At 42.3% G+C, this 23,320-nt stretch overlaps 3 protein-coding genes across 11 annotated transcripts in view; 1 reads left to right on the top strand and 2 right to left on the bottom strand.

The window, feature by feature from the left end:
• Positions 1–4,796, bottom strand: part of UBR3 (ubiquitin protein ligase E3 component n-recognin 3) — a 109,061-nt gene extending 104,265 nt beyond the window's left edge. For 6 of the 7 annotated variants that reach the window (XM_057423720.1, XM_057423721.1, XM_057423722.1 and 3 more), the window contains exon 1: positions 4,246–4,795. In XM_057423720.1, the coding sequence (XP_057279703.1) occupies positions 4,246–4,691 (446 nt within the window). In that variant the 5' untranslated portion in view covers positions 4,692–4,795. Of the gene's footprint in view, positions 1–4,245 lie in introns of all 7 variants that reach the window. The other variant, XM_057423729.1, reaches the window with a different exon arrangement.
• A 1,429-nt stretch (positions 4,797–6,225) lies between these two features.
• Positions 6,226–10,879, top strand: METTL5 (methyltransferase 5, N6-adenosine). The gene is made up of 8 exons (XM_057423738.1): positions 6,226–6,270; positions 6,669–6,790; positions 7,508–7,622; positions 8,050–8,231; positions 8,624–8,706; positions 9,008–9,059; positions 9,744–9,793; positions 10,772–10,879. The coding sequence occupies exons 2-8, from the start codon at positions 6,682–6,684 to the stop codon at positions 10,823–10,825; spliced, it is 645 nt and encodes a 214-aa protein (XP_057279721.1). The 5' UTR covers positions 6,226–6,270; positions 6,669–6,681; the 3' UTR covers positions 10,826–10,879.
• Positions 10,541–20,793, bottom strand: SSB (small RNA binding exonuclease protection factor La). 3 transcript variants are annotated; one of them, XM_057423733.1, is made up of 12 exons: positions 20,725–20,793; positions 16,236–16,312; positions 14,688–14,791; positions 14,334–14,508; positions 14,076–14,183; positions 13,875–13,975; positions 13,559–13,630; positions 13,432–13,474; positions 12,570–12,710; positions 12,018–12,201; positions 11,719–11,847; positions 10,541–11,000 (listed from the first exon to the last, which is right to left on the bottom strand). In XM_057423733.1, the coding sequence occupies exons 2-12, from the start codon at positions 16,299–16,301 to the stop codon at positions 10,906–10,908; spliced, it is 1,218 nt and encodes a 405-aa protein (XP_057279716.1). In that variant the 5' UTR covers positions 16,302–16,312; positions 20,725–20,793; the 3' UTR covers positions 10,541–10,905. The 3 variants fall into 3 exon arrangements, with proteins under 3 accessions (XP_057279716.1, XP_057279717.1, XP_057279715.1); XM_057423734.1 differs by having other exon boundaries at positions 20,729–20,751; XM_057423732.1 differs by lacking the exon at positions 20,725–20,793 and adding an exon at positions 18,516–19,128.
• Between the last annotated feature and the right edge of the window lie 2,527 nt (positions 20,794–23,320).

Below are 23,320 nucleotides of genomic sequence, written 5' to 3'. Positions count from 1 at the left end.
CAGTTACCTTTCTTATAAGTATAGGTTTTTGTACTTCACACATGCCTACTGATAAAAAAAATGGCTCACTGTCACAAGTGGAAATTGATAATTTCTTAGACCCTTTGATAAAAGTCATAAGAGAAGGTAACACACTTTGTCAATGAAGCCACTGGTTGCCGTAACTACCAACAAATGCACAGGAAACATCAATGCAAAGCCTGTGCAATTAAATTCTTAACCTGGCTTTTTGCCTTTCAGGATATGCAACCCTTGATGAAGATATTATTCTCTTTGTACTGTAATGCAGCACTAAAACATCTGCTTCCCACATGATTAATTTAACAAATAAGTCAACACACAGCAAGGCATACTCAGAAACTGGACACGGAGGGAATGAAATAGCCAAAGCGCAGAGGCTCTCTAATATATCAGGTTATTGTCTACAGACTTAAAGAGGAACCTGAACAAGCCAGCCACAGAAACAAGACAGCACTCATCAGTAACAGATTACTGACTATTTATACTCTTATTATAACCACATGGCATATTGCCTGCTTCCAACTTATTTTATCAAGTTTCATTATAACACAATACCCTCTACCAACCAAAAACTACCCCAGTCCAAATTTCTCCTGGTCTAACTGCATGGTTGTTTTTTTTCCTGTAACAGATGAACTCACCAGCTGAACTATGAGCATATGTCTACTCTAAACGCTTTAGAACTGAAGATTTTGTCTTCTTCGGAACATTATTAATTATCTGAAAATTAGCTCTTTCTTGCCTGCAACTGGGTTACCTACTGAGAAGAGAGATGAATTTTTCTTTATTACTTTTAAATGTTTGAAAATGGTTCCTTGAAAAGTAAAGTTATTCTGGTTTATCATTCTTCCCACCCAAAATATTTGTTATTTCTGCTCTGATTGAAAGCATTTAGTGGGAGAGTGGGAGGTGTCCCTGCCCATGGCAGGGAGGTTGGAACTAGATGATCTTAAGGTCCTTTCCAACCCTAACTATTCTATGATTCTATGATCTCTGATGGAGCTGCAAAATTTCATTTGCCTATGGCTAGATACCATATGGGTGATGACTACAAACTATTTTCTCCTACTGATGTATCACTGAATCTTAAAATCTATTAAACCTTGTCCCAGCTAGAGCTTTTAATACTTTGACAAGCAGGTATGTTTACAGACTTGGATATTTTCTGAAGTCTAAATAATATTCTAATAGATCAGACCAACTGCAATTAACTTAATCCTTAAACCTTAAACTTTATCTAGGTGCTCCTGCTCCGGCAGGGGGATTGGACTAGATGATCTTTTGAGGCCCCTTCCAATCTCTAGCATACTGTAATACTGTAATCATCAAAACCTCCAAAATTTGCATGAGGATCTTGAGGTTGAAAAGTGGGACAATCTGATTTTTCCAAAACAAATGAGAATTACACAAGGTACCTAAAGAAAATCAGCATCCATCCATTACACTATATTCCAGACTCCTTATATAAAGGCATAAGAAATAAAAATTAACACTCAGTTATCTCTAAAAAGTAAATTATAGATTTGTCATAACATATTAACACACACATACTTTTACCTCAGACCAAACCATCTTTAGATTCACATTAGCCACCCTAAAGGAAATTAAAAGATATTCCAAATGGTAAGCTGGAAAGATTTCCTTTACAGCAGACCAGTTAAAGAATACTTCTGATGAAGTCTTAGTTAAAATGCACCAAATAAAAAAACCTCAGAACATGGAGTCCAGATAACAAGAACCAACAGAAATAAATGACTATTATTATAATATCCATACACAGTATCTACACAAAATCATATCTGAGCAGGCAGATGATAGATGAAGTTCATAAGTAGGCTCCACATTTGATTCCCTTGCTATTAATAGAAACTTAGGCTGTTACAGCCAAGGTTATATTGGGCTAGACACTCCAGTTTCCTGGATCTGCCATGAAGGCCTCCTAACTTTAACATGTAAAGTATTACCTTTGTAATTATGCAATTGATTTGTACACACTGAGTTAAATTGGTTTATCTAAACATGCTGCATTGAAGCAATTCAAGTGAACAGGCAAAACAGTGTGCTTGCACACATTAATGTTTTTACATTGGCATAAGCTTAACTTTGCCTTGCACAGCAAACAAGGCTTCTACCTCACTTTATTGCATTGGCTTAATACCAGTTCTTTAGTTAAGTAGGAGAGACCTCATGTTGAGTACAGGCACACCATATATACTGTCATGTATTGTCCTCCTCTACGTTCACAAGGACTGGAAAATCTACCACTCAGCTCAAGAACACCGTTTCTGAAGAGTACTACAGAATTCTGTATCTAGGAATTATCAAACCTCCTGAAGGGACCCACCTCACACTCAAGATTATTTACTTTCAAATTCTACTATTAAGAGAATATTCTTACTCCCTCAGGCTTTGCATCTGTTTTCGCTGCAAATTTAACAGTGGTTTTTATTTCTTCTTTATTAAACCATCTATCTTCAAGGAAAAAAAAATGTTCAAAATAGTAAAAGACAATTGTGCAAGCTATAAACTCTGAGATGAGAGCAGTATCAAAAGTTATTTTAATATTTACCTAAAACAGATCAATTTGTCTGGGCTCTATTAAAATCCAACCACCATGAGGAGCCCTAAATCTATCCCACACTGAGCACTGCGGAAGTGACATTAATTTTGTTGCCTTACTTCTCAGAATCAAGGGGAACTGTTATTTCAGTGATATTGAGGAAAGCAAAATCACCAGAAGTTGAGCAAGAACGGACAAAAAAAGAATCACTCCAGGAGTAGCCCCTTGAAACCACTGAAGATCAATGAAAACAAAAGGGGAAAAATTCTTCCATTGGAGTGAGTCTACCAATAAGAAAAGATTCCGCCAAAAAGTTAAAATGAAGAAATGATGAAGCAGATAGTAAGAGAAACAAAAGGATATTTAAAAAAAGAAAGAAACTAAGAATGAAGCCACCTCAAGGCACAGAACAGGAGAATGTGACTTACAGACAAAAAGAATCAGAAGCAAGAACAACCTTCAAGCAACAGAAAAAAAGTAAATCAGTGTAATCTCTAGAAATGCAAAAACAGAAGGAATCTCAAACAAAGAGTGATACAGAATTATACATTTTAAATGTTAAAAACATTAAAAGAACCGATGTTTTAATATTTCTGTATGTTCCTAGTGTTTGCTGCTGGGTGCACCACAACCCAATGTTTATGAGGAAGAGCCAAGATGGCTCTTGTAAGAGCATGCCACCTCACCCAGGCTAAGACAGTCAACACAGACTATTCTAGAGAGCTAGGTAGAAGAGAAGCCTCACTCAAGCACACCAGACTGCCTTTTTGAAGTCTTCTGCACTGATGAATGAACACGAACAGGTTGTTCCAAAATGACACCCAGTTGAGAAATTTGAAGTTTATTGGCTATATAACACCACCACCCAGTAACTGGTTGACTGCTCTTTCCTTTTAACAGTGACTACAAAAGGAACAAGGGAGGGTACAATGAGGAACTCAAATCCCTTTCTTCTGACCAGGTACTTCAGTCTTGCCTCCAGTAGGTCTGCATGCTGACAGAATACGAATGACATTCAACATTCGCAAAATCCTGCCATGCTATACCCATCCAAGAGTTAATGAATTCCTTGGTTTAAAGCTGATAATAGTGAAAACAGAAGGAAATATGAACCTGTGTGGTTTTCTACACTAGGAAAACACACAAAAAAGGCTCCCTCTCACTCAATTTGTTAATTTCGGCATATTTGCTCACATGAAGTCCAAAAGTACTTGAACACACTTCATGGTTTGCTGTGCTAGGCCAAAGCAGGTAACTGGAAGCTGACAGGTACTGCCTCCCATGCACTCTGCCTTACCAACTTCCCTGAAGGCAGGCACTGGTGCAAGGGCAACCAGATTCTCATAAGAGTCCTTTAAAAAAGCGCAAACACTGCAACAAAGGAGGAAACCACCTCCCTGGACCGCCGCCGGGACTGGCAGCTGAGAAGGCGGGGCTGACTCCCCGCCCCCCCGGGCCCGGGCGTCTTTTCCACAGGGTCTCGTCCGACCTACAGCCAGCCGGGGAGAGAGGAGAGAGGCGACCCAGGCGAAAGCAGGTGCCCCACTTACCGCCCTCGCCCGGCAGCGAGCAGCCGCCAGGATCGGGACACACCTCTGCCACCGTGCGGGGCCACCCCCGCCGGCAGGTGCCCGCCCGCCCCGCCGAGGCCGCTCGGCGCTCACCCGGCCTCCCGCATGACGTTGCTGTCGCCGCAGTCGCAGGCGCCCCCCGCCTGGCTCCGGAACATGTTGTAGTCGTGCCCGGCGTGCTCGCCCTGGTGGAAGCACTCAGCGCACAGGCTCATGCAGGGCGAGATCCCGCACGTCCGGCACCGGTAGGCCACGAAGTTGGCCGTCCATACCAGGCCGCACAGCGTCGCCGGGTCGTAGGCCCGCACGGCTTGCACGAAGCTGTCCCACGGCTCCCCGCCCGACAGCAGGCAGCGGCACCACTCCAGCGCCTCGGCCGCTGCCTCACCGCCGCCCGTGCCCGCCGCAGGGGCCAGCACCCGCTCCAGCAGCGCCCGCAGGTGGCCCGCCGCCGCCGTGCCGCTCTCGCCGCCCAGCTCCGTCTTCAGCCGCTTCGCTGTCTCCTGCTTATCCTGGCCACTGGCGCCTGTCCCCGCCATGATGGGAAACTGAGGAGCCCTCACTGCTGCGGCGGGCTCCCAGCTCTGGGGCTCCCCCCGCCGCCCTCTCTCCCCTCCCAGCGATGCCTCTCGCGATAGCCGCGGAACCGGCGCCCTCCCCTCCCGCTCCCTCCTCCTGACACTGCCTCTCCCCTCCCCTGACATTACCCCTCCTCTTCCTTTGCTCTCCCAGCTGGCCCGCGCCGCTCTGTCAGCGCGCAGGTGCGCGGCTCACGCCGCCGCCCCACAAAATGTCGCCTCCCACCGGCCCGAAACTTTCTTCGAGGATGAGGGGCGCGCAGCTTGTCACTGAGGTCCCGGCCGTGTTCAGCGTGGTTGCGCCCCCGACAGGACTGGAGTCCGCTTTGTTACCGAGCCGCTCCGAGAGCGAAGGCATCTAAGCTGCCAGTAGTGTGAACGGGCGGCGGTGGCTCTGAGGGCACGGAGGAACGCTGCTCTCTTCAGCCGCCCTGCCAAAGCCGGCAGAGCACACCGGGCATGGGCAGTAGTTCCGTGCCTGGGTGGCCGGAGCTCTGAGGTACTGTGTCTGCATGCTCCCACCGGGAGAGTGTGTAGATGCCAGTTGCCGTAGCTTATATGCTGACCGGCTGTTTTAGATCTCGATGGATAGCTTTCCGGCTGTGTAATGGAAAACATAAACAGAGAAAATCTGTCCCTAAAAGAAACCTTTTCTCTGGCAGCAGCAGACCTCCAAGTCCCCAAGGCAGCCTCCCTCAGCTGGCTTTCCTGCTCTCTTCCCTATAACCAGCCATCTTCTAGTCTCTGGGGAGACCTTATTGCAGCCTTTCAGTTATTAAGAGACCTATGAGAAAGGTGGGGAGAGACGTTTTAGCAGGGCCTGTTGCCACAGGACGAGAGGCAATTGTTTTAAATGTAAAGAAGGGAGATTCAGGCTGGGCTTGAGGAAAAAAATCTTTGCAATGAGGATGGTAAAGCAATGGCACAGGTTGTCCAGAGAGGTGGTGGGTGAACTATCCCTCAAGATATTTAGGGCCAGGCTGGATATGGTCCTGGGCAACCTGATTTAGTGGAAGGTGTCCTTACTCATTGCAGGGGTGTTGGACCTTTAGAGGTCCGTTCCAACCCAAACTGATCTATGGTTCTGTGATCCCATGACTTCTGTTGAGGTTCCTTAAGGGCAGGGAATACTGGGCAGTATGTCTCTCCCTCCGGGATTACAGGAAGGAAAACATGAGAAAACTAAGTAAACCGGTTTCTTTTCTCTCGGTGACTGTCCTTTCCACTGAGGAGACGGAAGCCCATTTCGGTGCTTTTTGTCCCTAACTGCCCCCACTGGCTTGAGTGCTGGGGAAGGACAGGCCCTGGAGAGCGGGCTTTCACAGACGCCGAGCAGCGGTGGCACGTCGGGCTGCAATAAAGTGTGTCATGTCTGTGACACGCGTTAGTCAACGCCAACACCTCTCGATAACAAAAAAGGAAAGCTCTATAGCCCTCCATTCCCGCAGCAACCCGGAAAGGGGCGGGCGCTCCACGGCGGAAGTGCGCGGCGCCCCCGGGGCAGCTGTGACTGGAGGTGGCGTGAGGCGGTGCGGTGCAGGTGTGTGCTGGCCCAAGGCCTCGCGGGCTCTGTCGGGCGAGCGGCCGGTACGGATAGTCCTTGGGACTGGGTTCCTGCTCCGACCTGGGCTAGGCGCCGCTCTCGGCGGCGGGAGGAGCCGGTCCGGTGGGAGCGGAGCTCCGGGACGCGCCCGCAAAGCGGCCGCGGGAGGAGCAGGGTATTGATGGCGCTTGAAGAGAGGGTCTGTCGCGGTGCGGACCGGCCTCCCGTTAGCCGCGCCTGTCCCTGTCGTCGTAGGGATCCATGGCAACCGCTGCTGGAAAACACCTGGGAGATGCTGAGGAGTACACCGGGGTGTGAAGTGTAAGATAATTCGAGACAACATGTACTTTATTGTTGTAAGTGCATTGCAACTGATTACACGTTGTTTTCAATAGGTAAACTACAAACATGAAGAAGTTAAAACTTAAAGAACTGGAAAGCTGTCTTCAACAAGTTGATACTTTTGAAAATCCAAAACTACTCCTTGAACAATATCCAACAAGACCTCATATTGCAGGTAAAGGTAACCCTGCATACAGCATTGTCATCCGTTTGGCTACTTCTCATCAGCACTGAAAAAGTAGGGTAAAAAAAACCCAGGAAAAATAAAATAGGAAAACAAAAAGTTTCTACTGCATTATCTCATTTGAGTCCTTTAAACTAAAAGTAGTTGAGAAATTCAGCAGAAATGTTAATTTTATAACGATCTGATAACCTTTTTTTATTAGAAGTATACTGCTAATGTACAATCAAAAAATCAAGTTAAATGGATTTAAAATACAACATTGTGGTAGAAACATCTTAGTTATAATAAACATCCTAACCTATAAATGAGAAAGCCAAAATGGAATTATTTCATGACACACAAAACCCAGTAAAAGTATATATACTGAGACAGTCACCTTAGTTACGGATTTTTTTTCCAACATTTCACCTCCTATTGATGTACCCCAAACAACCTGAGAGTCATATGTTTCCCACAAATACTCACAGCTCTGGTTGTAATGTCTCCAACAAAGATTTGGAGTTCTGTAACTTGTCAAAATGTTTTTGACTTGTTTTCACATATAAATGAAAAAGACAATTACAGGCAGTGAGAACATAGGTTTAATTTTGCATGACAAGAAACCTGTAGTTCAGAGTTTTCTGAAGGCAGAAGTAGATTTTCTTGGTTAATCAGATGCATATTTGATATTACTGATCTGTGTGTGTTGGTTGTGTTTGTTTTTCCCAGCATGTATGCTTTATACAATTCACAATACTTTTGATGATATTGAAAACAAAACGATTGCAGACTTAGGATGTGGTTGCGGCATGCTCAGCATTGGAAGTGCAATGTTAGGAGCAGGGTAAGTAATACTAAGTGCTGGATATGTTTTTTTCTGGTATGGAAGAGTAGAAAGTAAGATTAGAACATAGTAATGCTGAACTAAACTCATTTTAGGTAAAATACCTGGTGCATAATGAGGATATTTAATCTGTTTAGACAGTCAATAACCATTGAGATAGTGGAAGAGATGGACAGTTGACATGAATTTGGAAGTCATAGTGTTAGCTTTCCCCTGAAGCACTAAATGAACACATAAAACATACTCCACAAACTTGAAAAAAGATAATTGAGAAAGGGCAACAGAGCTACTCACATTTTTATCAGGACTGAATTTATAGTGCCTAAGTAAAGCAAGTTGTCTACACAGATCCCTTTCAAAGCTTTACTATAGAATTTAAACATTTTAGTTAGCAGGGGACTAATATGTCACATTTCTTTTTTAATAGGTTTAGTGTGGGGTTTGACATTGACGCAGATGCACTGGAAATATTTAATAGTAATATCGAAGACTTTGAGCTCACGAACATCAACATGATTCAGTGTGATGTCTGTTCTTTATCTGACAGCATGTCAGAGACTTTCGACACAGTTGTTATGAACCCTCCATTTGGTACCAAGCATAATAAAGGTTGGTAATTCTGAAAGTTGTTATTAGGAATGAAACAGCAAGGGATACGCTTCTAATGAAACATCTCCCTTCTTTATTACAGTTACCTATTGTAATTACCTAGACTTTTGTTCATCAGGAATCAGTTTCCCAAGTACAGATTAAAAATTTCAGTGTTGTAACTAACAGTTGCTGGGTTTGAAATAAACAATACCAGCTATTTCATATCCATATCATTTTTCTCTTTTACTAAAAGTAATTGGGTTTTAGAAATACATTCTGTACCTTAATGTATTCAGTACTGTTTCTCAAATAGTTATTACTCCAGAAAAAACAGAAGCATGAAGCAGATCTTTAAATCCTCTAGTTTAAGTTTGCATTTATCAATTTTAATCATTTCATCAATCTTTTAGGAATTGATATGATTTTTCTGAAAACTGCATTACAGATGGCTAAAACAGCTGTATATTCCCTTCACAAAACTTCAACACGGCAGGTAAGTCCTTCATTCTAATAGGGCAAGCAGAATCAGGCAGGGATGTTGTCTATAGCTTCACTGATGCGTTCACACACCCCTTTATGGGTGTAAAGTTTGTTCTGGGGAAATACTAATCATGCCAAATAATTAATCTCAAGACAAGTATATATATATTATATATGTAAGTAACTAATCAAGATAAGTATGTTTCAGCTTGAAAAACAAAAGGAGACTTCTTGGATAAGTGTAAGGGTGTAGATATGTATAAATAGTATAGAAATGTGCTTTTAAATTTAGCTGCATCTATTTTCTGTTGTAGCATATTCAAAAGAAAGCAGATGAATGGAATGTGAAGATGGAAGTCATAGCAGGTAAGATTAATTAATTGTTAAACACCACCCCCAAACCATTATGGCAGGGGCCAGTGTCTTAACAGCCTGATGTAAATTTGGATTTGTGACTGAAAATGAAGTCTTTTTTTAGGCACTCCTTTTGTGGAGGTTTTGGGTGGGGGCATGGTGTTGTTGGCTGGTTGTTTTTAAATAGGTGATGCCTGGCTAGAATAGAAGCAGGCACTTACTAAGTTTTGAGGAATGCCTATTCTGTGCTGAATTAGAACTGGATTTCTTCCTGGGCTAGATTTTGCCTTCAAGCAGAGCTTACCTACCTTCCTGCTTCAAAAGGAGATTGTTGCTGAATAACAAAGGCAAAGTGCTGGTTAGTTCTCACACAAAAAAAAAACCACACACCTGTCCTAAGTACTTTTATGATGGTTCAAGTGTCTTCCCACTACTTAAGTTGCCAGCTGGATGTGTTACATAGTGATAACAACTTGAGACACGGAAGTTGCACAAATGCTTGAAACACAACTGCATTTCAACCATCCACTTACTGTCTGATGCAGCTGGCTTAAATGTTCAGGCACAGTCTAGGTCAGAGGTCAACAGTTACATAGTCAGGGACAACAGGCACAGGTCATAGAAGAACATAGGTGTAGGGTGTAAGTCAACTAATACTCATTCTAGTGTAACAAATATTCTTTGTACTGTTTACAGAACTTAGATATGACTTACCAGCATCATACAAGTTCCATAAGAAGAAATCAGTAAGTATAAAACCTAACGTAACTGAGAAAATGTTTTGTACAAGGCAAGTTAATTCTACTTAAGGACACTAAAGTTTTAGGGCCATATATACTGGATGAGAAATGCTTACAACGCTCTAGAGATGTTCACAATTATGGCATCAAGTTCCATTGCTATTACTACATTTTGTAGTTGAACAGAGAAAAGAATCATTGTAATGCAAGTCAGAACTGTACGCAAAGATTAGAGCCAGCACTGCAACTTGATGTGAAAAGCTACAGGTAGCCTACTGAAAAGTTATTTGCTTGAAACTTAGCCTGAAGTACTGAAGGCCAGAGTAACAAGGATTTTACAGCTGTAGGATTATTTCAGTACTCTATTTTTCAGCTGTCTACCTCAAATAGCTGCAGCCAGCGAAATCCCTCATAGAAACATCTTGAAGAGGGCAGGAGCAAGCTGTGCACTGCTCCCAGAACATCTAGCCAGGATGCTGCAGTATGGAAGCTTAGCCCCGCAGGCAAGTTCCTGGGAGAGGACTGCTGGCCTAAATGTGTATCCCACTACCACAGGGGAATTGGAGAGAATCCTGGAGTAGACCAACTTAGATGTTAAGACTGTTAGGTATGTTGAGTAGCAAAGACAAGTTTCACTTAGCTGTATCTATTGCCTTGGTGACTTGAACTGAAATTATGGAAGTCTGTCCTTCAGCTTTGCTACTTCACAGGTACAGCTTCATACTACATTAACATCCAGGCTTCAGCAGTAAGCAGTTTTAAGTTCTGAATTTATTGGCAGCTGCTATTTAACATAACCGCAATATTACAGAGTCCAGAACCTTTTACATTTGAGTGGGTTGCCAGAGAAACTGTGAAGATCTGACGGTATAAACAAAAGTATAAATATAAAAGTTTTCCAGGGTGGTATGTTAAGAGTAAGCATGCTTCTTAAACAGAAAAAAAGCTGTAACCCAACAAAATGAAGCTTTCCTCTCATTGTAGGTTGACATTGAAGTGGATTTCATTAGATTTTCTGCCAAGAAACTCCTGAACTGAGGCATGTCTTTAAAACCTATTGAAAATGGAACAATAAAACAATGATTTTTTTTTTTCTAAACTTTATTATTTTAGTATTACTAATCACCTCCTCCATTTTCTGTTTTCAACTGTTTTGGTGCAGGTTCTTCTTTTTCCATTTCTTCTAGTGGTCTCTTCTTGGGACTTGCTGGTTCTGCAAGATTGAGTAGGAAGTCATTTATGGTAAAGGATAGCATTTCAGTATTGCCTGAAATCTTCAGAAAAAAAAAAAAAATCCTCCCTATCATATAACTTCAAGGATGAGTCCTAGTTTATTCACGAGGCACTGCTACACTAGAGGGCTTACTTATTACTGTGATTTACAGCTTTTAGATGTCCTAAAAGACATCTTTAAAGAGCTTCTTACTTGTATAACTTCACAGGAGGAGAGCAGGTAAGATGAAGGAAGACAATCTAGCAGGACTAGGTATCAACTGGGTTTTGCTTAAGCAGGTGCCATATCTAATGAACAGAAGCTTAGCTCTTCCTCTTCTCCAAGCAAAATACCAATATGCAGAATTATTAGTCTTCTCATAGTCTCAAAGGAAAAAGAGGAGAAATTGCCACTAAACTGGCTCTGTACAACTGTGTCATGTTGCTTACAACCACCATCTTTCAATGTAGAATGCTTTGAACAGCCACACAGTACAGCCCTGTATATCTAGTAATTTTTTTTAATATGCTTTTGGGGCAGCTCTGGAAGGAATCAAGCACAAGACCCTTATCTTCAGATAACTTACTGATGGCTGACAAGAGGGCAGAAATACTGCAATGTAGGGCCAAATCCCAAACACTTCTAAAAACATGAGTACTTCTCCAGAAGGTAGCTCCCTGTACTAAAGAAGCAGACTGCACTGCACAGAACGACATACCTGTTTTAGCATCATCTTCACCACCTTCTTCATTATCAAACTTGATTTTCTTGCCCTGAAACTGAATTTTTCCTTTCTGTGCTCCTTGAGGTGTCTTTCCCCCTCTTCCTTTTCCTTTAATTTTGCGTCCTGTGGGGATGGAAGATGTCAGGAACTTTGTAGTTTGTCTTTTAACTAGCACGCTCAAAAGAATGCTTTACAGTTAGGCAGTGTTTAGTATATATTCACTATTTACAGTTACTTCCACCACAGTGCCACTTTTAGGACATTATAAATGCTTAAACCAATAAAAGGAGGACCTTTTGTCTTCTGTTTCAGCAATTCTTGCTGGTCTTCCAGTAATTTTTTCAGAGCTTCTTTCTCTACATCTCCTTCTAGCAATTCCCATGTAACATCCTTGTTCCGAAGCTGTAGGTTTCCATTATGTGCTGCTTTTGCTTTTTCCAGAGCTTCTTTTGCAATATCCTTAAAAAGGATAACTCCCTTAAAAAGAAGAATGGCATTAGCATTTGAATCTTGCTGCAAAAACATTCAGCTAGAATGATGAACAATGCTTTCTGTTAGGTAGCTCAGCAAGTTCATCACTCTTGCATGTTGTAAAATTAGATATTAGATATTAGACTGAAGCAAAACCCTCAGACTGTCCTAACAAACATTCTCAGTCTCAGGTTTGACCTTGTCAGCTGAGAAGGCCAGAAACTTTATCTGTTTGTAATTCAGTTCTCTGAATACTCTGCAATTCCACAAGCCAAGTAATTTCTTACTTGATTATGTAAGAGACCAAGCATTTAATCATTCAGTTTAAAACTTTAATACAGAGATCTTAATTCCTTGTCTAAGATTCTACTGACCTCCTTTGCACCTCTGACAAAGTGTATCCATTTGATTTCTCCATGATCAGAAAATACATCATGGAGGTCTTCTCTGCATGTTTGATCATCTAGATCACCAGAAAACTTCAAAAGACATCCCGTCTTCTCTTCCAGAGACTTCTAAATGAAATAAAAACCCACACATTTTTGTTGAAGAGTCAAGCCTGAATATTCATTTCCACCCTCCCCCCCCCCCCAACCCTAACACTATTAACACATGGTAGTCATGAATAAGCAATTGAAGTCAGCCCCCGTTAGCGCCATCAGTAACCCAAGTGTTCTTGCCCTATAGCTTATTAATGCTGATGTCAAAGTCTTGCATGGTATATCTCGCCTTCTTTTCTTGAATTTTCCTTGCTTACTCTGACACATTTATGAGGAACTTTGTACTCTTCCTGTAAGAATTACACTCTTTAAATTCTACAGAACAGTTTTTTGAAGGCTGACACCTCAGACTGAAAAGCTATATAATACTTATTAAATCCTTACTAGATCCTTTAAATACCACAGGAGAACTGTCATCTCGGTGGTGCATTTAGGATCACTTCTCAACAGGTAAATGTGCTAAATAATTTAAATTCAGGATATGATCCTTTAAACAAAATCAGTCATTTGAAAATAAGACGAAATATCAGGACAACACAAAGTCTCACCACAGGTCAGTTGGAAAAGCCGAACTTTCTAGAAAGTGCTCTGTATTACAGAATTTCAAACGGTTAATGTTGAATGTCAGCTTTACAAAATGTGCTGCAGGAGCATGTTTGTAATGTGTGGATTGGAAAATCGATACAACAGCAAGCACTGCATAGTTTTCAAGTACAGAGATTTAAGAAGCCCATACCATTTCAGCATCTGCTGCTTGTTTCTGTTTTTCTTCTTTTTCCCTGTAGAAAGGTTAAATTAGTTAAGAGTTGTTTCAAGTGTGATCAGGTGAACAAAACCAGGCGTTTCAATTGATAATGACTTACTGTTTAGCTCTTGCTTTAGCTTCTACTTTGTATTGTTTCCTTTCTTCATTCTTCTTTGTACAGTACTCCTCCCTGCAACAGAAGACATGCTAAGTTAGCACCACTTAAAGCATTCCATTATGATTGCTTTATAAGACAGCAGTACCCAAGAAGCAGTTCAGATTATCTGTCAGATCAGAGATGCTACTATCCAAAAGGTACAGCTATCAGTACCTGTGCAACAGTGCAGAAACTTAAACTTCTCTGGTCAAGCCAGATTCTTGTCTAAATCTACCTTTGACCATTACTAGTTCATACATTAGTTAAGTGGACTTACTTGAAAAGTATCATCAGCTCTGTGTCTTTGTACTTTTGGTTTGGGATCTCTGTGAACTTCTTAGCAGATTCAACACTATCAAAAACTGCAAATATTGAGCCCTGTTAAATGGTAAGAGATATTCCGCATTAGAGCAATTGAACAAAATGTTGTTCGGGGGGGATCCCTGCCCCAGGGCTGAATTTTCATTGCAAAAGCTACCTTAAATGTTTTCTGCAGTGTCCTCCTCATTTGAATGTTTTCAACTGGACCTTTATCCTCAAGCCATTCTTTGATATCATCAAGAGTTGCATCTAGTGGGAAGCCTTTCTGCAAGAGAGCAACAAGCTTCAATTATATGCAACAGCTGACACTTAGAAATTATAACCTATCTAGTGTGAGTTAATTCAGGCTTTCCTTAGACGGTTTCCAGTCAAAGTCATGCAGAATGGTGCAGAGCCAAGGAAGAAGTTTACTTACGACATATACAGATCTGTTTCTAATTGCAGCCTTATACTGGTCATTTAACTCAGGAAGGGGTTTGTTTGGAGATCTTCTGATTTTTGTTTTGTCTTCACTTATTTCCATTAAACCAGTCTTGGATTTTCTTAATGCTTCTACAATAACACTAAAATCTGTTGAAAGGTGACTCAACCTATATTGAGTAAGCAGACACAGGTTATTACAAATACACTGGCAAAGCTGAAGCCAAATGTTAAAACAGCAACAGGAGTTGTACATGCTGACCAGGGACATTTGGCCCCAAATAGACATAAGTAGCTGAAAGTCACCCTTCCATCCAGACTCCAGACTAGTTTTGTACTTTGGTTTTACCTGTTGAATTTGATCATTACTTCTAAAGGCACCCAGCCATCATCTAGTTTGATCTGTTCCTTCAGGAATTTGTCTCTTGGTAGATTGTGATTGCCAAAATAGTACTGAAAAAAAGAAGGGGAGGGGAAATAGGGAAAGATATTTTTCTTTAAATATTCAGTCTTAAAACTTTATTGTTATCTGACACCTCACTGCAGTGGATTGAGACACACCAAAAGTAATTAATCTGAGTAATTAGAAACTCCAAAATTATTACTTCCTGTTTTAATGTGATGATTTTCCAAGAGTTAGCTGCAACACATACGTTGTAAGAAAAACCCCGTACTTCATATCCAATAGGACTAATGAAGCACAGGTAGATTGCAGTTTTGTTTAGGAAAGGCATAAAGCTTGTTTTGTTAACATAATTACTCCTCAATCAGATCAAGCTCTGCAGAGTCAATAGTAAAGTTTTTCACCAACAGATTCAGGTTTAGTCCTTATTTAAGGAATCTATAAGCAAGAATATTGTATTTGCCATACTGAAAAATCATACTGGTATACTAGAGTTTCTAGGTCTCATTCAGGAAAATAGGACTTTAAAAAATGGTTTTATTTTAATTTGCTCTGTTCTTATTTTGATCATGTCCAGCATGGGAAAACAATTCAGTACAAGACAGACAATCAGATTCTTTTGCTTACTGGTAATCATTTAACTAGGGTCAAACACTTGAAGCCATAAGGTAAATTATAGTGTTTCCAATTTACCCTGTGTAAATTGTGCTTTAAAAAGTCAGTGTAAGCTTTACAACAATACGTTTTCCTCTGGTATACCTCAAACTCACATTACCACAAGTCTAGCTCTTTTTCCTCAGTCTCTGCTTTGGGTTTTTTTTTTTTTCCTGTTTTTTTTTCATAATGGCTACAGCTCCATATGCTAATGGAGATTCACATGCAGCTACATTTTTGTCCTTCAGGAAAAAAAACTTCTGTTCTAAATGTCATTTTACGTGATGGTGCTCAGTTTTCCATTGTAGGGCAACCCTTCAAACCTCTGGAGTAAGAAATAGTTAATCTAAAGTAGGCACGCAAGTTTAGTTGTAATTTGTAGCAATAAATTACAAAGCACTAAATCATAACACCAAATTATGTGATGTGCTAGCATTCTGACCAGCAGAGATTGCCAAGTAGGAGGATTCCCCAAGCTCCCCAAATTAAGTCATACAGAATTAAAATGCATCTTCTTTTTTACATAGATAGAATAATCCCAATAAACATAGTAGTAAATTGTTTAATGATACGTTCACTTGCTATAGCACCTAAAATGCTAGCAAGTTAAACACTTGTGTTTTTAAATGGCAGTTTTGCATAACTTCCAACTTAGACTACAATTACGAATTACCTTAAAGCATTAAATACTTGTCATAGACCAATAACAGACATTTATAAAGAGCCGAAGATTCAAGTCTAACTCCCTAGGAAGTTAACTTCCCATTAGCCAAGTCCCTACCAATGAATGTCTCCAAAACTACACCTCAGTTCAGATCCCAAACAGTAAGTTGAACTTACCTCGATTTGCTGACATATTTTGTTTTCCAAAAGGGACATGTTTTCACCATCTCCATTTTCAGCCATTTTCACCAGCTCTGTAGGAAAGAACATAGAACAAAGGCACTAAGTATTGAATACTACTTTCTGCAGACTTATCTTCATAGTGCTGCATTTCACTGCAGCCTCATCTAAACAAGGTAAGAAACAAGTTCTTTAGCCATACATTTACACTTGTGAGCCAACTTTAAACATGACTACAGAACTCCAAAGGGAAACTAAGAAACAAGAAAGTAAAATACTTTGGTTGCTAAGGCAGCATTTGGCATCCTGCATTGAATTTAAGTAAAGAAACATGCTGATACTTGTTCTAGGCACAGATCCTCAGTTGGTACCTAACAGCAACAAACCCGAGAGCCAACAACATTTGTTCTTTAAGTCAAATCCAGCTTTTCATCACAGGCAAAACATCAATAACCAATTGTTTAATATTCCTAAATAGATATAACTAGAAACTTTTCTGAAGTTTCCGCCTCCTAATATTTGAAATTTACTGGAGGAGGGAATGAAAATATCTGTGTTTACTACTACATCCTAAAGATGTCTAGTTCTCTCCTTTACAAACTTCACTTCAGTTCTCCCTGAATACTGAGTCAAGCACCTTTGCTAAGAGGCAAGATGTTTTATCATTAGAGTAACTTCTTCCCTAAACTGGCATTAAGCGTATAATCCCAGTATACAATCACTACACACACCAGAAGGTTGGCAAGAAAGCAGCTACTGGCCAGAAGGTTAATGGGGATCAGAAAATGCCTGTCTAGATAAAGAACAGCGTGTTAAGAGTAATCCTTGAGGAAAAAAATGCAGCTTTATAAAAAGCTGTCAGAAATTGGTTTGAACTCAGTTTTATACCGACTTCTTTCTCCCTTTGAGCCCTAACACACTGGTTAAATCCAGCTATAAAAGATAAAGCAGTCTGATGGCCCCCAGGTCAAAGAACAGCCATCATTAGGACTACTGGTGAAAATGCTCTCGCATAGTTTATTGAAAGATTTAATTACACACATTCTGCTCTTATGCTACTTGCAGGACAGCAACATCAAGAGCATCAAGACAACTGACAGCAAAGCAGCAGAGAAAACTGCCTTGACACTCCCTTATCACAGGAAATAGTTCCCCATCAGAACAGCCAAGTGGCTGCCTCACCTTCTTATTTGAGTAGTTTAATTCATTGTTCAGCCTACTGCAATCTGCAGTATTCCCATTTTCCATTTCCTCCTCTTCCTGATCTTGAGGCTATACTGCATCTTTTGACTTGCTTGTAGTGCTTTTTAATCTAGGCACTTACAGCCTCAAAATCTGCATCCTAGTCTCCGCTACTGGACTTGCACCAGTATCTGATGCTGTGGCACTTTCTAAAGCATGAGCATGGCTTCCACAAGTATTATTTGACAGCTGTGTTTATAAAGCAGTTCATAAGAATCAAGGCCACAGTACACAAGCTGACAGTTGCAGTTCCTTCAGATGTCACCTATTAGCCACCCTGACTACAGGAGACTGACTCAGTTCAGTGTGTTCATTTAGGTGTTGGCACCATCTTAACACTCCCTTGTGATGCCATCCCCAATACCTGAACTGTGAGAGAAACCAGTGTTCTATTTTATACTGTATCTAATTTGGTGTCATTTAATGGCAGTCTATGGAGTAGTTTCAGCTTTTTCCATTGGATCAGCTAATTGACATGTGTGCTGCTGTAACACCTGACCCCACCAAAAAAGGGAAGAACAGTTCCATTAGATTAAATTTATCACTGGCTCAGTTCAGCTTGTAGAAAACACTAGTGATGGAGCTGGGCAGGGAGCACAAGAGAAGAAAAAAACCAATCAGAACCTTTCTGTGGCAGCAAGCAGTTGTAGTGGGTTAGGTTTAACATTAAACTATATCCTCAGGGTCAAAAATAGCAGCTGTGTGCATCTTCATGAGATGCAAGTCATTGCAAAGTCTCTTCTCCAAGCATGGCAAACTTTTTTAAGCATTAGGCAACATATTTAAGTGAACCATTGTCTTATGGGTGCTCTTCACAGTACAGCTCAATTAACGTGTAAGACAACATAAAAATTACTAAGAGATGCGAAAGTTTTGCTCTTTTGCATATTCTGAGGAATGCAAATTTGTATTTTAGTCATGCACCCCATTTTAAGGAAAATGCATTAACACTGTGTTCTGGGTTCTAGAATGGAGACAAGTCTGCTGGTGCACACTGAAATACAGACTGAGCTGAAAAAAGAAATCTTCCCTCACCACCTTGGTGGTCAGCCAGTCTCAGTACACTGCTGGGAGTGAGCTGAGTGGAGACAGCTGCTTTGTACTCTTCTGCAGCATTAAACATAGACCAGCATCCCAAGAGGCTGTCTCTGGTTGCTCCTTCTGTGGTCTCTGCTGTTTTACCTGTCATAACAAACGGTCCATGGATTTCTTGGAGCAAGTTCTCCCTTAATAAAAGTTGTTATAATAAAACTTGAGGCCTTTTGGCTACATGCCGACTAATCACCAGCAGTTCCACCCTAGTTAATGGGCTGAGCATCACACAGAGGCAGCATGTCTGAGACAGTTTAGTTAGAAGAGAATCCATTCATAAGCCTGTTGACTTTGCTTTGGTTTTGTCATTTAGAGAGACCACTGACCCTCAAATCTGTGCAGGGTAGCTTGGCTCTTCTAGCCTGTCCAAAAACTACACCACTCTGAAATATGCTGGATACCCAAGAACCTATTAAGAAATGCCAAGGTAATAGTGCTGTGAAGCTTAATGGAACAACATAGGCTTATATCTTCACCTAGCTCCTGCCACCTAAACTCCTTCAGCCTTGTTATATCCTTGAATGCCATCTTTCTTGTATTTCCCCAGCTCTCACAGTGCACCACTTGCTCATCAGCCTCACTCTGGGTACCCAACTCCTCAGAACCAGTAACCTGCTTTACACATATGGAGGCTCAGCTCTACTGCTAAGAAGAAATGACAAACAGAGTCTGTCCTTAGCAGTATAAACCCAAACTGTAGGAGTGTAAAACAACACAAAGTCTGGCACAAGTCCTCCAGATCACGGCTAACACCAGGAAAAGTTTTTCTAAAAAGCACCCATTTGGCTGCAGTTAACAAACTGAAAATTTAGAAAGACTTGAGCTTGCCATACATGGAATCAGTTCAGACACTGACCAAGCTCTAACCTATTTAAAATAAAACAGAAGCAGCCTTTTAATTTAAGGGAACCTCTAGTCTTGCACATGCTCACTTCAGGCTCCTTAGCCCTGTCATTTGGCACAAGCTTGTCTTCTGGATCCAGCTTCCAGATCAATAGCTTTCAGTTGCTGTGCAGCAACAAGGACTGATAAAAAGCTACCTCCACAGAAGAACAGGCACAGTCTGAACATGCAAAATCCTACGTAAGATTTTATTACAAGTGCGTTCTTAGACCACCCTGACTAGTTCCTTTGGTGTGCCAACAGTCTGCATCAGAACCACTCAAGATGAAAACAACTTAAAATAGTGCAAGTAGGTATGGGATTTAAATTACAAATGGAAAATGACAGTAGTCAAGCCCTGTAACTAGAACAATTTGATGCCACACTGTATTAACTAAAGCATCCCGGAAAAACTCTCCAGTGAATTTCAGTCTTACCAGCCACTTAGTTTCAAGGTCTGGAGAAAGCCTAGTTGCAGGCTGCTTTTACCGTTACTGTAATACAAATTGAAAAGAAAATAAAAAGGATCCCCAGTAAAGTAACACGGAACTGTTACTCATCCATGCGGTGTGCGGGAACCTCTGTGTAAAAGGCCGGGGCCTTCTGACCATATTCTTACATCAAAACGCAGCTTTTTATTCAAGACAAGGATTAACTGCCACCACTCATGATCACGCATTACTTTCACGATTGTTTTTTTGAGTAGAATCAGTTCAATATAAGGAGTAATAAGTATTTCCGTGACAGGAACGCCGGCTCCTGACCCTTACGGCTGTTTGTTCCGGACACTTACGTACTGCCACAGCGACCGCAGATCCCGCTCCGCAACCCCTAAAGCCCCGTGTCCCCAGTTCCCGCCCTGCGGGCACCCGGGCCTGGCCGCAGCGCTAGCGCAGCCCTCAGCCAACCCGGTCCCAGCCCCGGGGCCCTGTTCCGCGGGAGGGCAGGCACAGCTCGCTCCCTGCGGCACTCCAGAGCCAGCGGCGAACCGCCCGCAGTCAAGCGCTGCGCGAAGCGCTTCCGGCGAGGGGCCACCGCGGCGGCGGCACCGGTGCGAGCGAAGGGCCCGGGCTCCGGCACCCCCTTGTCCCCGCCGCGCTTCGGCCCGAGCCGGGGGAGAAGGAGCCGCACGTGCTTCCCGCTTCCGCGGCGCGCGCCTGTCCACCCGCTTCCCGGCCTAGCCGCCGCTCCCCGCCACCCGCCTGGAGCCCTCCCTGTCCCGGCGCGGCCCGGGGCTCCCATGGGAAGCCCTGCCCGGTGGAGCACAAACCTACTGCAGCTCCTGCCCCAGCGCGCACACCGCTCCCCTCCGCGGCTTTAAAGGCCGCAGTCGGCACCGCGCGGCTTCACTCAAGTACTGTAGCCGTGTTGTAGACATCTACAGTGCTACAAATATTTGACATCTGTATTAGGTACAGTTTACAAGTGAAACAGTAAAACACTGTCTACCGTACTACAGGTGCAATAGCACAACAATGTAGTGTGCATATTCAACTATGATTACTAAAAATGCGTCACAGATGCCCTGCTCCCAGCTCTCCATTCCCACTCAGGTGCACAAGATGATGACCGGAAGCCAGAGAACCTGTTCCTCTCAATGCATTCACACTTCTGCCTGTGCTCCAGACCTGAGTGTTATACACTTCCTTAAGATGTGCCACAGACATAAGCTAATCCAAAAGGGCATTGTAAATTGGTATAAAAAATAGCACCAGTTAAAGTACAGCCACAGGTCTGAACTACACCCCATTTATTCTAAGACATACAAGGACTTACCTGAACCTTAGCAGTAATCCCACCGACTTCCTTTAGGCCAGACAGCACACGCTGTCCTTTCTTTCTGGTGGCATGTGAGAATTAAAAGGCCTTTTGTCACTTTGCAGTTACAATGAGGCCGAGAGGCAGCATCAGGCTCGCTTGCAGGGTGCCCAGAGGGAGACAGGGAAGCAGTGCCTGTGCTCCAACTCTGAACAGCGCTGTCCTTCAGCAGCGTTCAGCACCGAGTTCAGAAGCAGCAGACAGGGAAGTTCTCCCAGCAAGCACTGGGAGGCTCTGTTAGTCCTCACCTTGTTCTCTTTCACTGACTTAGGACTGCTGGTGACAGGACAGAGGCCAGAAGGAACCTCAGGGCCAGGCACAAACAGCTGTTCTATGTTCTTATTTTCCCACAAAAGTGAAGCTTCACAGGTATATATTTTGCACTGAAAAATTACATACACGTGTTGAGCTCACTGTGGTTTTGGTTCCATACAAAGATCACCTTCATGCTCTTGCGATATTGTCCTTTAAATTTCCCCCTGCCTGTCAACAATTCTCAGCTGTGGGATTGCCAGGACAAACTCACTTTATTTCTTTTGCCCACCTGTCCAGCTCATGCATTTCAAGCATTGTCAGAGTTCAATTCCCCACACCTCTTCATAGCTTAATGTCTTCAAACAAATTACATTGGATCCTTGAGTAGCTCTCAGCTGGACAGACAATGAAGCAAAACACTGAACCCACACGCCCATAAGCTTCTGACATAGCAAGGTGACATACTAAGACCTCAAACCAAGAACTATATATACACTGCAGCGCATCACATCGAAGCTCAGAGCTGGGTGCTGCCTGCTACCAGCAGTTAAATTCAAATGAGAAATAGCATAAAAACATGAGAGAACAAACAAAAAATGGAAAATATATCACCAAGAAAAAGATTTATGGCTTACCCATAAATCCAGCAAAACAAAAATTCCATTTTAGGTAGCAGTGCTGCTGCAGGAAGTTCCCACCACAGCCCTTTTTCATCCCTGCCTCTCATGCCAATGCCCAACAGCTGTTCCTGCAGTCTCTTTATAAGCTGTGCTGGTGAACTGATCCCAGCTAAAAGAGCCTCCCTGCTTCCCAAGGCATTTCTTTATTTGGATCACTGCTATCAGACCCCGTGGTCCCATAGCAGCTGAAGGAGGACTGGGTGAGAGGCAATAAAGGCAGGAGAGAGATCGCTCCTCACAGCCACCTCTTCAGCACTAGGACGGCTTTGCCATCTTGTACTTACCACACGACTGGTGTACTCCTTTCAGTCTCTCTCCCCCCCCCCCCCCCCCCCTTCTGTTACCAGTTTTCATAAAAAACTGAAAAACTGTGTATTTTTAAGGCCTATACCTCCCTGTAGAACATGGCTGAATCCAAACAAGGGAGTCCAGCATTAAAGAGGAGCTTACACACACACAGAAAGACGACACAGTTTTATCTTGCCCCCTCAGGAACCAGGCTAACAGCAAGCCCCACATTTTACACTATCTATACAAGCTATAAGGAGAAAACAAATCCCAAGAAGTCACTGCAATAACGATTCAACCAAATGTTTTTGTATTAACTACCTACATGACAACATGCGGAACACGGACTCATGAGAAGGCTGGGGATGGCAGCGTCAAACCACCAGATACTTAAATACTCCATAGGGATTCCACTTTCTGCCAGCACTGGTAGTGTCATGCTGCACTGGGAGCCTGCCACCCGTGTCTCCCAGTGAAGAGATGCCCAAATGATGATCTTCCTGCCCATCTCAAGTTGCTTTCTAGACAGAATCGGAAGACCTAAGACCTCCTATTCCGTTTTGAGAGAAATAATAAGTAAATCCAGAAACCACCTGGCATTCAGTCTCTTCAACATGTTCTGACAAGTTTCTTCCACTTGTCACCTTTGCTCAAGTCGCAGTTTAACAGTTTTAGAAAAGACGTTATTATAAAAAACAGAAGTTTGTGTCTTGGTAACCTGGTAATATTAGCAACTATTCAGTCTCTCATTTCCTCCTTCCATTCCATAAAAAGACATATTTTAACTTTGATTTAAAAAAAAGTTACCATGGTAAGGCTTTTTTG

Source organism: Pezoporus wallicus, unplaced genomic scaffold (genome assembly GCF_028554395.1).
Source record: "Pezoporus wallicus isolate ANWC-B61680 ecotype Strahan unplaced genomic scaffold, APGP_CSIRO_Pwel_v1 contig_1181, whole genome shotgun sequence".
In the NCBI taxonomy this organism is placed as follows: Eukaryota; Metazoa; Chordata; class Aves; order Psittaciformes; family Psittacidae; genus Pezoporus; species Pezoporus wallicus.
The sequence above is the reverse complement of the archived record's forward strand: the minus strand, read 5'-3'. Positions and strand labels throughout refer to the sequence as shown.